This window comes from Mastigoproctus giganteus, chromosome 11, assembly GCF_048544385.1.
Source record: "Mastigoproctus giganteus isolate SK-2022 chromosome 11, ASM4854438v1, whole genome shotgun sequence".
NCBI classification, from domain to species: Eukaryota; Metazoa; Arthropoda; class Arachnida; order Uropygi; family Thelyphonidae; genus Mastigoproctus; species Mastigoproctus giganteus.
In genome coordinates this window covers 71,285,115-71,299,544 of record NC_143585.1, presented here as the reverse complement: position 1 = coordinate 71,299,544, position 14,430 = coordinate 71,285,115, and the positions used below count along the sequence as shown (strand labels likewise).

General features: G+C 37.9%; 1 protein-coding gene across 1 annotated transcript in view; it reads right to left on the bottom strand.

Moving 5' to 3' along the window:
• The window catches only part of Magi (membrane associated guanylate kinase, WW and PDZ domain containing protein magi), a 569,393-nt gene that overhangs the window by 149,471 nt on the left and 405,492 nt on the right, over positions 1-14,430 (bottom strand). Inside the window, exon 12 of the mRNA XM_090385296.1 lies at positions 3,950-4,470. Coding sequence (XP_090241422.1) covers positions 3,950-4,470 — 521 coding nt within the window. The remainder of the gene's footprint in view (positions 1-3,949; positions 4,471-14,430) is intronic.

The window sequence follows — 14,430 nt, the reverse complement described above, 5'->3', positions numbered from 1 at the left end:
CCCCAGATCAACGTATCAACTCTGTGGTACTACGCTGACAGTGGTAGAGAATGAAAAGGACCTGGGGGTAATTGTGCAGGCAGATATGAAGTTCTCTGAGCAGTGCAGACGAGCTGCAAGAGTAGCTCATGGTGTCTTGTCAATGATATACAGGAATTTTTCTAGCAGGGATAAGGAGGTGATTATTCCCTTGTATAAGGCAATGGTTAGGCCACATCTTGAGTACTGTATACAGGTCTGGAGGCCTCATTTCAAGAAGGATGTAGAGCTGCTGGAACGAGTACAGAGAAGGGCAACAAGATTAGTGAATGGAACAAAGGGTTGCTCTTACGAAGAAAGGCTTAAGTTTTGCAAATTACAGAGCCTGGAGACTAGGCATCGCCGAGGTGATCTGATAGAGGTGTACAAGGCTTTGAATGGCTTGAGCATGCTCAATGCCGATGGGATTCTTCCTCTTGCTCAGAATAATCACCTGAGAGGGCATAAATTCAAATTGAGGAAGGACGGATGTCGGATAGATGTGCGGAAATTCGCCTTTAGCCAGCGGGCAGTTGGTTTGTGGAATAGACTTCCATCGCTTGTTGTTGAAGTTGATAGCCTAAACAAATTTAAGGCTCAGCTGGACAGGTATTTCGAACGAATTGAGGGGTGAAATGGGAGTAGTGGTTGTTTTTTTTTTTTTTTTTGGCTGATGCTGAATAAGCTTGCTTTCTTGCATCATATGCCTCTACTAATGCTAATGCCGATAGCCAGAATTCTGTGGTGAAATGTGTTTTCACTTCAATAGAATCTTCAATCATTAATCATATAAAAAACATGTTGTTACTCCGTATCTTACTTGTGCAATTCCTGCATGCCTTGTTCGTCATTATTGATTGCATATATTTTTTACTATTTTAAATTTTATAATCTGAAAAAAAAAAAAAAAACAGTGAACAGAAATACTAATTAGTATGTATTTATTACAGTGCAATATTTACTATAATATTTATTAGAAATTTAAGATGTTTAAACCTGTGTTAGCAATTTTATTGGGTTTCTAACTTTGTTTTGGTATTTTACTTACTAGAATGAACCTTTTTCTTTTCTTTCTTTTTTTTTTTTTTTTTTTTTTTTTGAGTGCTCTGCCCCTACCCCATTTCCCCCATAATCCCTCTTGTTTTTATTGTATGAAATACCAAATGCAAAGATTTTTAGGAACACATTAGGCAGGGTTGTTAATGACAATAATGGCAATGTGCTACTGCAACAGGATCTAGATAATTTAGGCAGATGGGTTAAGAAGTGGCAACTGAAGTTTAACCTTGACAAATCAAAGTACTGCATATGGGTAGAAGTAACCCCAGAGAAACGTACCAACTGTGTGGTGCTACACTTAAGGTGGAAGAAAATGAAAAAGACCTGGGAGTAATTGTGCAGTCAGATATGAAGTTTTCTGAGCAATGCAGACAGGCTGCCAGGGCAGGTCATGGGGTTTTGTCAATGATATATAGGAATTTTGCTAGCAGGGAGAAGGAGGTGATTGTCCCTCTGTATAAGGCAATGGTCAGACCACGCCTTGAGTACTGCGTACAGGTCTGGAAGCCTCATTTTAGGAAGGATGTAGATTTACTTGAGCATGTACAGAGAAGGGCAACAAGATTGGTGAGGGGAATGAAGGGATCCTCTTACCACGAGAGGCTTAAGTTCTGCAAATTGCAGTGGCTGGAGACTAGGCACCTGCGCAGTGATCTGATTGAGGTGTATAAGGCCTTGAATGGGTTGAGCATGCTGAATTCTGATGGGATCCTGCCACTTGTTCAGATTACGAACCTAAGGGGGCATAAATTCAAATTAAGAAAAGACAGATGTAGAATAGATGTGCGGAAATTTGCCTTTAGCCAGCGTGTGGTTAATTGCTGGAACAAACTTCCATCTGTCGTTGTGGAAGTTGATAGGTTGAATAAATTTAAGGAGGAACTGGACAGGCATTTGGAGGGAATGGTGTGATTTTTTTTTTTTTGGCTGATGCTGCAAAAGTTCATACACATGCTTTCTTGCATCACATGCCACTACTATTACTACTACTACTACTACTACTACACATACCACGTTATAGCAGAACTGACTGTATTCTGACCTAACTCGTGGCATTTATCACAGTTACAGAAGGCATCACAGTTCTCGTAAAATCGGAATACTGAGTATAACAATGAACAAAAGGATGTCCCCATAACCATTCTAAACATAAGTTGAGATTTCAGTCTCAAACAGCAACCAGGAAATAAAGTTTTCTAGACAATAACTTTTGTCGTCTAGTAGGTATTAGATAGCTTGATTACTTAAGTAATCATGCCATCTACTAGAAGACAAAAGTTATATGTAATATGATTATTTAACCAATTTTAATTATTTAATTATCACAGTCACTGATGAAAAGAAATTTCTAAAATTTTTGACTCGTGAATTTGTTAGTCTAAATTTTCATTAAATTTCAGAAATTTAAAAATATTCGAAATTAACTGGGGGGGGACATATATAATTACTACTGTAAGAGTGTATATGTACAATATAATAATGTAAGTGTCCAAAGTGATTCTTCAAACCAAAAGAGCAGATATATAAGATTTTAGCATAAAAGTATAAGAGTACAAAGGAGTCATTAGGCAAAAAGAACCTATAAAGACTAAGCCTCAGTTGGTTTACTGCGTTATACCCTATATATAAACATTTAATTAGCAATAAAATAATAAAAATATAAATTAATGATTATGATTAATATAAAATAAAATAATGATTACTAGGGGGCTTTGTCCCCTGCTTGCCAACCCCACACACCCTTTTCTACATAAAAAGTGGAGGTATTACGGAGTAAGTGAAATCTTTTCTACATAAAAGACACACCCGTCGAAAGGCACTGGTCGATATCTAATCAGGAAATGACCTATATAATTATTTACCTGTGCATTTGTAGTGATGCAATTGCCCCACCCACTTGTACCACATGACCTGCATCCCTCTTCTCCCGTTTGCTAACTCACCTTCTCAAGACCGAATAAATATCACTATATAATTATTTACCTACAAATTCGCTGCATAAAAATTGCTTAGCAAATTTTTCCGCTTGAACCTTCAAGATCAGACTGTCTATTGAAAATCCAGCACTTCTTTGTGTGGTGAACCATTGAAGTAATGCTTCCTCAACTTTTGTAACCTCGGACTTTCTAAAATTTTGTTTTCTTTTTCTTTTTAGTTATGTTCTTCTCCAGTGCCGATATGTAAACATCTTTATTCTTCCGCAATGTCAATACACTTGAAGAGGATAAAGAAAAACTTTTACACACTTCAACATTTTTTGCGTCACGTTCTAACTCACGAATAATTTCAAATTTTTCGCGAATCAAGAGAGACTTTCTTTTGTTAGTACACATGTTTCCAAAGGAAAGGTTCGTTTCTAACTGATTTCACTTTAAAATGATAAAGTGATCTGCATACAAAGTTCTTAGAAGTCCCGAAATAAATTTATGGTTCAGTGAATACAAGATAATCTGTAAGTAGAGTAATGCAATAAGTGGAACACCAATGCATTATTGTATAGCCTCCGAAAGGATAAGGTCATAAACTGGCCACTAATCCAATGCAGGTGGTCAAAGCTAAGTCACCATTTTCATTTTTGTCTATTCCAAGAATTGGGGTTTTTCAACTACCTGAGCAATTAAGAATGCTTGCATAGTTACTAAAATTTGTTCGATATATCTGTATAGTGCACTCGTTATAACAGTGAGCGACTGTATGGGAATATGCATAAATTCAAATCATTATGGCTTTTTGCTCGTTACAGCCATGATCTCGTTATTTCCGTGCTTGTTATAACCAAGTTTGACTATATATGAAAATGCTTTATATGCAAAATAAGTTTGTTTAACCAGCTTATTAAAATTTTACTAAAAATTATACTGAAAAGCCTTACCTTTTGACCATACACACTATCAGCAATAGTGAATCCAAAACCGGCATTTCCTTTCACGATTTCCAAAGTCAGATATTCAGGCTTGCCATTACCTTGATAATTGAAGTCCAAAATATCTGGAGTGTTTTCATTATTGCTATTGAGCAAGTCAGCACTGTTATGCCTTTGTGGCTGGCTATGACTTGAAGGCTTAGTGCTCAGATCTGGCATAGATTTTGCAGATCTTGCTACAGAATCTGAAGAATCTGAACCAGTGTTTGTATTTCTTATCCTAGAATTATTCATATCAGCATTTCCAACACCAGTATAGGGTATCTGTTTTTCTGATCCTGGTGAATTTGATACAGCAACTGTAGTTACTATTTCAGTATTAGGATCATTGGGATCAAAGGGCAATGGATAACCTCGACAAACTTGTAAACGAACAGTGTTTCCTGGAGCTATAGACTGAAAAAGAGCAACCACATCTTGATGACTATATCCTAACACACAAGTACTGTTAACATAGACCAGGACATCTCCTATTAACATAAAGGGAAGAAAAAAAAGAGAGAGAGAGAAAAAATAAAATATATAAATATAATATGCTGATCAGTTATATGAAAAAATAACAAAATAGAAATCTAACTAATATTTACTTACTTGCATTGGATAATAATTGCAGATCATTTTTTAAAACACATGGTAACCAAAATTAAACTTCAAGCTATTCAAGTAAATGTAGAAAAGCAACCAATTATACAATCTTAACATTTGATATGTGCATGTTGTTAATTGTGTAAACAATTCCCATAGTTAATGTAAACAGTCTTTCCAATATTTTGTTATCAAAAATTCGAAATCCATTGACAATATGCTGAACAACTGTTTGATGTCTCTGAACTGACATTTCATAGTGCAAAACTTTTAAAAGTCAATGGATTTAGGGCAAAGGCCTCATGCTCCTTCCCCACCAATGAAGTTCCAAAGGAACTAAACATAGGCATGGGGAAAAGGGCATACATTTTAAGTAAATAGCAATATACTTCTCCAAATGAACAGTGCTTTTTATTTAAAGCACATAGTCTAATACCAAGGCAATTCATGATGAAGTACGTCCACAGTATCAGACTGATACACTCAAAAGGAATACTAGTGATATCCCTCAGAGGTTTCGTCTGAATTTTTTTTTACAAGATTTGCACTACATGTACAATATAAATCTCTTGTCACATGAGCCCTCTGCCATTAGCCATTTGGCAGACAATTGTCTACAAGAGTGACAGCCAGTGCCTGAAAGTCAAATTGCATTTCCTTAGATTGAATTGTTTTTAAAATTTCCATAATCTGATTTGGCTGAATGCAGATCTAACAATAAGTCATACATGAGTCTTTGTGTGATCTTTTCTGAGATCTTTTGTTGTTCCTAAAAATGGAACAATAATATAACAAATTTAGTTTTTCAAACATAGTAAGAATTTAATATTCATGCTGATGTCAATCTTAAAAAAAAAATAAAATAAAGATTTCGCTATAAACATTCTATACCATGTACACATTTTATGAATGAAAGTTATAAACAATCTTTTTTCAAACGATTCCATATTCAAAGTTTAATGTTTGTTGATTAAGACAGTCAAAATAAGTTATCTCCAATGGTGTTAACCAGATTTCTGTCTACCATGTACAGGTGACTTGCACTTAACGCTGATAATTCGTTCCCGAAAAACAGAGTGCTAAGTGAATAAGTGCTAAGCGAGTGCTGTATTCCCATAATATAACATATGTATTTGTGAGTCACGATCTAGGCCATAGGATATTTCCTAATCGATAATAAACGGTAGGGAAAGAAGCACAAATATAGGTCAAAATATTTAATATTAAAAATTTGCACATATAAAATATTCTCCATTACATACATATATAATTATGTGGTAAGTAACTACATTACTAACTAACTGCATTGGTGCGAGAATACACGTGAACAGGTGAAGTTTTTACGGCTCCAGCTAATAGAGAACCTTTTGCTTTTTTATTGAGTTAAATTGGCATATTAATTTATTTTCTAGAGTCGCTTTATATTCCTAGTAACAATACTTTAGTTTAATTTGAACTAAGATAGAGATTTTGTAGGTTATTACTTAGTATTCGTAAGGGTATCAAATCCATGTATTGGACAAGTTTTGTAGCTGCCACGAATACTAAGTTTTTAATTGTATTTAGCCACTTTATTGACTTAATTGTTAGATTAAATTGTTTTCTATAAGTAGCTTATAGACCTAGTCAAGCTCTGTGGTTTTCCTGAATTTAGACAGTGCGATTTGGAAAGTAAATAATACCTTGTGTCTGTAGATTTACCGTTCGCAACTTGCCGCCACTGTTATACGATACGTGTGCACCGAACTAGATAGTGTAAGGTTTAACGGAAACTAGATAGCGAGTAGAGTAGTATCAATTAATCAGTAAAATTTATTGAATTTATTAAATTTCTTTGTCAATTGAACTGAAAAAATAAATATTTTTTTAACTAAATAAATATAGTGGCCTAGTTTTTACAAACGTAACATTACAAATGAATACATAAGTTCACAGGGGATAAGGAAGTCATATAACGTAACTCGGAAATAATATTCCATACTGAAATACATATATATATAGTGTTATAACTGCATTGGGATATAAGTTTAGGATTATATTTTGTAGTGGAATTTTATTGAACTTGAATAGAAATCATGACTTAGACCAGAGCAGCAAAGCAAAAAGCTCAAACTAATGGAAGTGCTGTGGCTCAGGGGAGAAGTGAGGGGGACAGTTGTCTCCCCGAAATAACAGACTATTGAAATGCACTGCCTGTTTGATGTGTGTGTGAGCAATCAGGAACGGAACGTAATATTGCCAAGGGGAATGTCTTTGTCTGTGCATGATGCAAGGAGTGTGAGGAAATCAGACGCAAACTCAGCGTTTTATGGGCTTATATGAGAGCTTGAAGGACAGGGTGGATACCCTCAAAGGATTTAAAATGAGGGGCCCAAGAAGCTCTCAGCTGCCCACATCAATGCCAGAGCTTGCACTTGAACATCACGCAACACAGCGGCAACAACCAAGGCAGAATGCGATGTTCCCAAATGAACTAGTTGTTGTAGGTGACTCATTTTCAGGGAAACGGGGAACATATTGTGCAAAAGGGTTAGATGGACAGGATCAGGGTATGTCTGCCTGGAGCAAAGGGGTGATATTAGCATTAGCATTAGTAGAGGCATTTGATGCAAGAAAGCAAGCTTATGTAGCATCAGCCAAAAAAAAAAAAAAAAAAAACCACTTCCACTTCACCCCTCTGTTCGTTCAAAATACCTGTCCAGCTGAGCCTTAAACCTATTTAGGCTATCAACCTCCACGACAAGGGATGGAAGTCTGTTCCACCAACCAACCACCCGCTGGCTAAAGGCAAATTTCCGCACGTCTATCCTACATCTGTCTTTCCTCAGTTTGAATTTATGCCCTCTCAGGTGATGTTTCTAAGCTAGAGGAAGAATCCCATCAGCATTGAGCATGCTTAAACCATTCAAGGCTTTATACACCTCTATCAGATCACCTCGCTGGTGCCTAGTCTCCAGACACTGTAATTTGCAAAACTTAAGCCTTTCTTCGTAAGAGCACCCCTTTGTTCCATTCACTAATCTTGTTGCCCTTCTCTGTACTCGTTCCAGCAGCTCTACATCTTTCTTGAAATGAGGCCTCCAGACCTGTATACAGTACTCTAGGTGTGGCCTGACCATCGCCTTATACAATGGAATAATCACCTCCTTATCCCTGCTGGAAAAATTCCTGTATATCATTGACAATACTCCATGAGCTACTCTTGCAGCCCATCTGCACTGCTCAGAGAACTTCATATCTGCCTGCACAACCACCCCCAAGTCCCTTTCATTCTCTACCACTGTCAGTGTTGTACCACAGAGTTGATATGTTGCTCTGGGGTTGCTGTTTCCCATGTGTAGTACTTTACATTTGTCAATGTTAAACTTCATTTGCCACCTCTCAGCCCATCTGCTCAACCTTTCCAGATCCTGTTGCAGCAGCATAGTGTCAGTAGTGTCCTTGACAACCCTGCCAACCTTTGTATCGTCTGCAAACTTGGACATTAAGCCCGATATACCATCATCAATATCATTTATAAATACAGAAAACAATAATGGACCCAACACTGAGCCCTGAGGGACTCCACTAATAACATCAGTCCACGATGAGCAGTGTCCATTGATTACCACTCTCTGTCTTCTCCCCCACAACCACCCCTTTATCCATAGCAGCAATTTGCCTCCAATGTCACACTGCTCCAATTTGTGTAGCAGTCTTCCATGTGCAACAGTATCAAAAGCCTTTCTAAGATCCAAGTATATAATGTCAAAGTTATTCCCTGCATCCAGTTCTTTTGTGACTGCATCATAGTATCCAATCAAGTTGGTCAGGCAAGACTTCCCCTTAACAAAACCATGCTGTGTCTGAGCTATAACTGAAGTCTTGTCTAAATGATCCTGCAGTGCTTCTTTAACCAGTGCCTCCATTAATTTTCCTGGAACAGACGTTAAGCTCACAGGTCTATAATTACTTGTGTCAGCCTTTGATCCTCCTTTGTGAATTGGGGTCACATTTGCACATTTCCAGTCTATGGGTACCTCCCCTGAGTCCAAGGAAGCTCTCATAATTATGGCTAAGGGTTTGCTTACTTCCTCTGCTGCCTCCTTTAATATAACTGGATAGATCCCGTTATATATTGGATAGAATTGGATATACTGGATAGAATATTGTTGTACACATTGGTACTGATGATATTAAGAGTAGGAGACCAGCAGAATTACTATTACAAGTAATTCCGCTGGTAAACAAGTACAAATCAATGCTGAAAAAAAGCCGTGAGTTAGGGTTGAATTTGAAAGTGCCTGCAATTCTGCCCAGACACAATAGGAGGGAGTATATGATAAGAGCCTTGTCGATCAATTCACCCCTGGAGAGTTTGTGCAAGGCTCAAGAGGTAGAATTTTTCTCAGCCTGATCTGTGCTTGTTAACAGGAGAGACTGCTTCTAAAGGGATTTGCTGATGCTATCAAGGCAGAGTTAGGTGGGTCGGAAAACTGCTAGCTTGGGGGGGGGGATACACAGACTAATAGAGTAACAGTAGCCACCGGTAGAGGTGAAAGTGATTCTTGCACTGCTTCTATTGAAATGCAATTGAGCAGCAGCCTGGAAAGCAAGGCAATAGGGATTTCCAGGACTGATGGGAGTCATAGTGGAACAAGTAAATACATGAGCTCTGTTAGGGTAACTAAGAATAGAAACAGGTGGGTGTATACTTGCATATACACCAATGCTAGGAGTATAGTTAATAAATTCAATGAGCTTGAAGTGCTAGTCAAGACATCAAAGGTAGATATTGTTGGGATATCAGAGACATGGTGTCACACAGACATAAGCAGTGCAGAATTGGAATTTGGGGAGTACAAGAAATTGTTGAAGATAAACATAAGAAAGGCACCTGGGATGGATGGAATCTATCCAGTTATATTAAAGGAGGCAGCAAAGGGAGCAAGGAAGCAAAACACTTAGCCATAATTATGAGAGCTTCCTTGGACTCAGGGGAGGTACTCATAGACTGGAGATGTGTATATGTGACCCCAATCCACAAAGGAGGAAGAAAGGGAGACACGGGTAATTACAGACCTGTTAGTTTAACTTCTGTTCCAGAGAAATTAATGGAGGCACTGGTTAAAGGAGCACTGAAGGATCATCCAGACAAGATTTCAGTTATAGCTCGGACACAGCATGGGTTTGTAAAGGGGAAGTCTTGTCTGACCAATTTGATTGGATACTATGATGCAGTCACAAAAGAACTGGATACAAAGAATAACTTTGGTATCATATATTTGGATCTCAGAAAGGCCTTTGATACTGTTGCACATGGAAGACTGCTGCACAAATTGGAGCAGTGTGGCACTGGAGGCAAATTGCTGCTATGGATAAGGGGATGGTTGAGCGGGAGAAGACAGAAAGTAGTAATCAATGGACACTGCTCTTTGTGGACTAATGTTATTAGTGGAGTCTCTCAGGATTCAGTGTAGGGTCCATTGCTGTTTTCTGTATTTATAAATGATATTGATGATCGTATATCAGCCTTAATGTCCAAGTTTTCAGACGATACAAAGGTTGGCAGGGTTGTTAATGACACTAATGACAGTACACTGCTGCAACAGGATCTAGAAAAGTTGAGCAGATGGGCTGAGAGGTGGCAACTGAAGTTTAACATTGACAAATGTAAAGTACTGCATATGGGAAGCAGTAACCCCAGAGTAACGTATCAACTGTGTGGTACTACACTGACAGTGATAGAGAACGAAAATGACCTGGGGGTAATTGTGCAGGCAGATATGAAGTTTTCTCAGCAGTGCAGACAGTCTGCAAGAATAGCTCATGGCATCTTGTCAATGATATATAGGAATTTTTCCAGCAGGGATAAGGAGGTGATTATCCCCTTGTATAAGGCAATGGTCAGGCCACACCTTGAGTACTGTATACAGGTCTGGAGGTCTCATTTTAAGAAGGATGTAGAGCTGTTGGAACGAGTACAGAGAAGGGCAACGAGATTAGTTTTGCAAATGACAGTGTCTGGAGACTAGGCACCTGAGAGGTGATCTGATTGAGGTGTATAAATCCTGGAATGGTTTGAGCATGCTCAATGCTGATCGGATTCTTCCTTTTGCTCAGAATAATCGCCTAAGAGGGCATAAATTGAAATTGAGGAAAGACAGTTGCAGGATAGATGTGCGGAAGTTTTTCCTTTAGCCAGCAGGTGGTTGATTGCTGGAACAAACTTCCATCTGACGTAGAAGTTGATAGCTTAAATAGATTCAAGGCAGAACTTGACAAACATTTGGAGCGAGTGGATGGGGGAAATTTTAGATTTTTTTTTTTTGGTTGATGCTACATAAGCTTGTTTTCTTGCATCATGTATCAATTCTAATGCTAATTACGTATCAAAATTAAACTTAAAATCACAAATTTATTAATCCGATGGCCCCGTGCTGTCGAGTTTTCATAACTCTGGTCAATTTTGGGTTGTACTTTGTCTGTCTTCCTAGTAAACTAAAAGCGGTTTTACTTTAAAATTCCCGCAGCGTTACCACCCAACAATTAAGTCAACCAATCCTTCACTGCTTTGAAGACTGACATGTTTTTTTTTAATTCCTTCGATATGAAACTTCTTTTAATGATTCGTTTCCAAAAAAGTCCTGTTTCACCTATGTTAAAAACTAGTTGAGAAGTTTAACACCACTATTCAATAATTTTCAGAAGTTCTTTTTTTAAAGTTTCGGCTCCTTTGATCTGCACTTGCAGCTTCTCCCTGGATTTTAAATCTATCTTACCAGCCCTAACTAGCTTTAAATGGTTCCACATTTTATTTATTATTATTTTTTAAAGGTGAGCTTTCTTCAGATCATCATATAGGCTAATTGATTTTTCTTTAATAATATTTAACTTAACCGAATTGTGCGTTGGATATTAGCTTCAATAAAATTATTTAGAAGTCTCTCCATTTCAATTATAATAGCCAGCCTAGTTGCTTTCAGTGGGACAGCTGTCTTTCCCACTGCTAAAATTAATTCTTTATTTTTTTATAATTGCCCTTACAGTGGAATCTGCCAGTCCTAAATTATTGCACACATCCACTTGTCGTTGAATGGAATTGATTTGCTTCAAAACGTATAATTTAATTTAATTTTCAAATTCAGTATTTTTCTTACCTTAGTAGGCTTCGTACCGCCTCCAGGCATTCCTTTTTAATTCTTATCTGCCATTATTAATCTTCGGAAATGTAAGAAGGTTGCATTAATTATGATACAATGTTCGAGTAAAGTAACGATGTCTAACACTGTACCAAGTGATGACTAGACTTCGGATAAATGCATATAACGCAAATATTACAAGAAATATACTTGATTATTTTTTTAAAATGTTGATCTTGGAACTATGTAACAAGTCACCATAGTGCAATTAAATTAGCCTGGGAGAAAATTTCACTGAGCGTGGAAAAATTTCACAGGTTGGCAGGGTTGTTAATGACACTGGTGGCAGTACACTGCTGCAAGAGGATCTAGAAAAGTTGAGCAGATGGGCTGAGAGGTGGAAAATGAAGTTTAGCATTGACAAATGTAAAGTAATACCTATGGGAAGCAGTAACCCCCAGAGATTTGTATCAACCGTGTGGTACTACACTGACAGTGGTAGAGAATGAGAAGGACCCGGGGGTAATTGTGCAGGCAGATATGAAGTTTTCTTTGGAACAAAGGGTTGCTCTTACGAAGGAAGGCTTAAGTTTTTCAGATTACAGTGTCTGGAGACTAGGCACCTGCGAGGTGATCTGATTGAGGTGTATAAAGCCTTGAATGGTTTGAGCATGCTCAATGCTGATGGGACATAAATTCAAATTGAGGAAAGACAGTTGTAGGATAGATGTGTGGAAGTTTGCATTTAGCCAGCAGGTAGTTGATTGGTGGAACAGACTTCCATCTTTTGTTGTAGAAGTTAATAGCCTAAATAAATTGAAGGAATGAACAAAGGGGCGAAATAGGAGCGGGTTTTTTTTTTTTTTTTGGCTGATGCAGCATGAGCTTGCAGAAAGCAAGCTTATGCAGCATCAGCAAAAAAAAAAAAAAAAAAAAAAACCTGCTCCCATTGTAGGTTTTCCTCTACAAAACCTTCATATCTCTCTCTCTCCCTAAACACATGCACACGCACGTATATCAGAAATCTTGTTTAACCATTGTTCCAAATATTTTTTTATCAACTTGATTTTCTGAAAGCAAATTATTAATTTCAATGACAAATTCTTTAGAATTTTTCCAAATTCTTTCTTGAAATGATTTTATAGTCTCGTTTGAACCTATTCATGAAACTTCTACTGCACTTTACATTTGAAATGTCATCATATTCTTTTGCTGTTATCATAGCTCAACTTTTCAAATGCTAATTATGAATAGTCAAGCTACTTTCACAAGCAATTTAAAGCTCAATACAAAAATTTTAACTTTCTTAATTAAAATTCTGCAAAAGGTTCTCATAAAAAATTATGAGAACTAAATCATAGTTCTCTGATTCAACACCAACAATAAATCCAACTTCAGATTTCAAAAAACAATAAATAATATTAATTATTATTTCTAAAATAATAATTCTCTAAAATAATATTTTAGAGAATGACACCCGCCTATCAGATAGAACATCTCTACAGAAGATATCTGTGCCACCCTTAACCTGTGTTTATAGGGTAGTGTCATCACATTTGGTGACTTTCTCTACAATCATACACGGTACGGTTATGGGCACCCCTATCAGTTCCATCGTTGCCAACATTACAATGGAGGAGTTAGAGGAACACACATTCCTGAACCCACCGGTACCAATCCCCATGTGGTGTAGGTACATAGATGATATTTTCACCATCATTCCCCATAGTTCAAATACACCACTATTAGAATACCTCAACTCTCTATCCCCCTTCATCCAGTTCAATTTAGAATAGGAAGCAAACAAGACCCTTTCTTTCCTGAATGTCTTAGTAAGACGGGTGGCTCGCATCTGGAAACTGATGTGCTGCGGGCAATTCATGAAATACAGGTCAGTGCATGCCCCTTATCCCCTGAACAGCACTGCATGCGCTCTACTCTCTAGAGCTTGGAGTCATTCCAGCTCAGAAGCTAGACACCTAGGTTTCTAGGGCAAAAGCTGACCTCACCAACTGTGGCTATCCAGCCCATGTGTTGGACAAGTGCTCACTACAAATACTTGCAACTCGCCCAAGGCACTCGACCCCCCCCCAATGACAGCAAAACAGTATCTACTGCTTATATCCCATATTATCTGTGTGCCTCAGACCAGAGTAAGTAAGATCCTAGAAATCTGGGAAGAAGGCACACAGATAATAAACTTCCTGGTAGAAGTTTCCGATCTCTAGTTTCAAGAGTAAACACATCCATTGCCCTTCTCTTACGCAGCATTATTGTATACTGGATCACTTGCCATGATTGTGGCAGCTGCCATGTGGAGAAAAGCTACAGGCGACTCGATGACCGCCTCACGAAACATGATAGGTCCATCTGCATATGTCTCTATGCACTCTGCAATCGCAGAGCATTTCTGGTCAACTCAACATGACTGCAATCCCAGCCATGACAGCGAAGTGATTGACCAGTCTTGGCACTACTATCACTGCCTACGATTAGAGTCGCTAAAGATATCTAGCTGTCATAAAGTTTTAAATCACAGTAGAGATACAAAACTACACTCAATTTTGGAGTCTGTAGTGTTAAAGCATGGCAAACGCTGGCAGTCATCTCATATACGCACTGGGTACCAACAATGATCACCTGATCTGACATAGTAAGCGATCAAACACTCTCACATTCAAGCACGCACTCTCCCAGCAATCTGAGCACGCACTGCTTATTTAG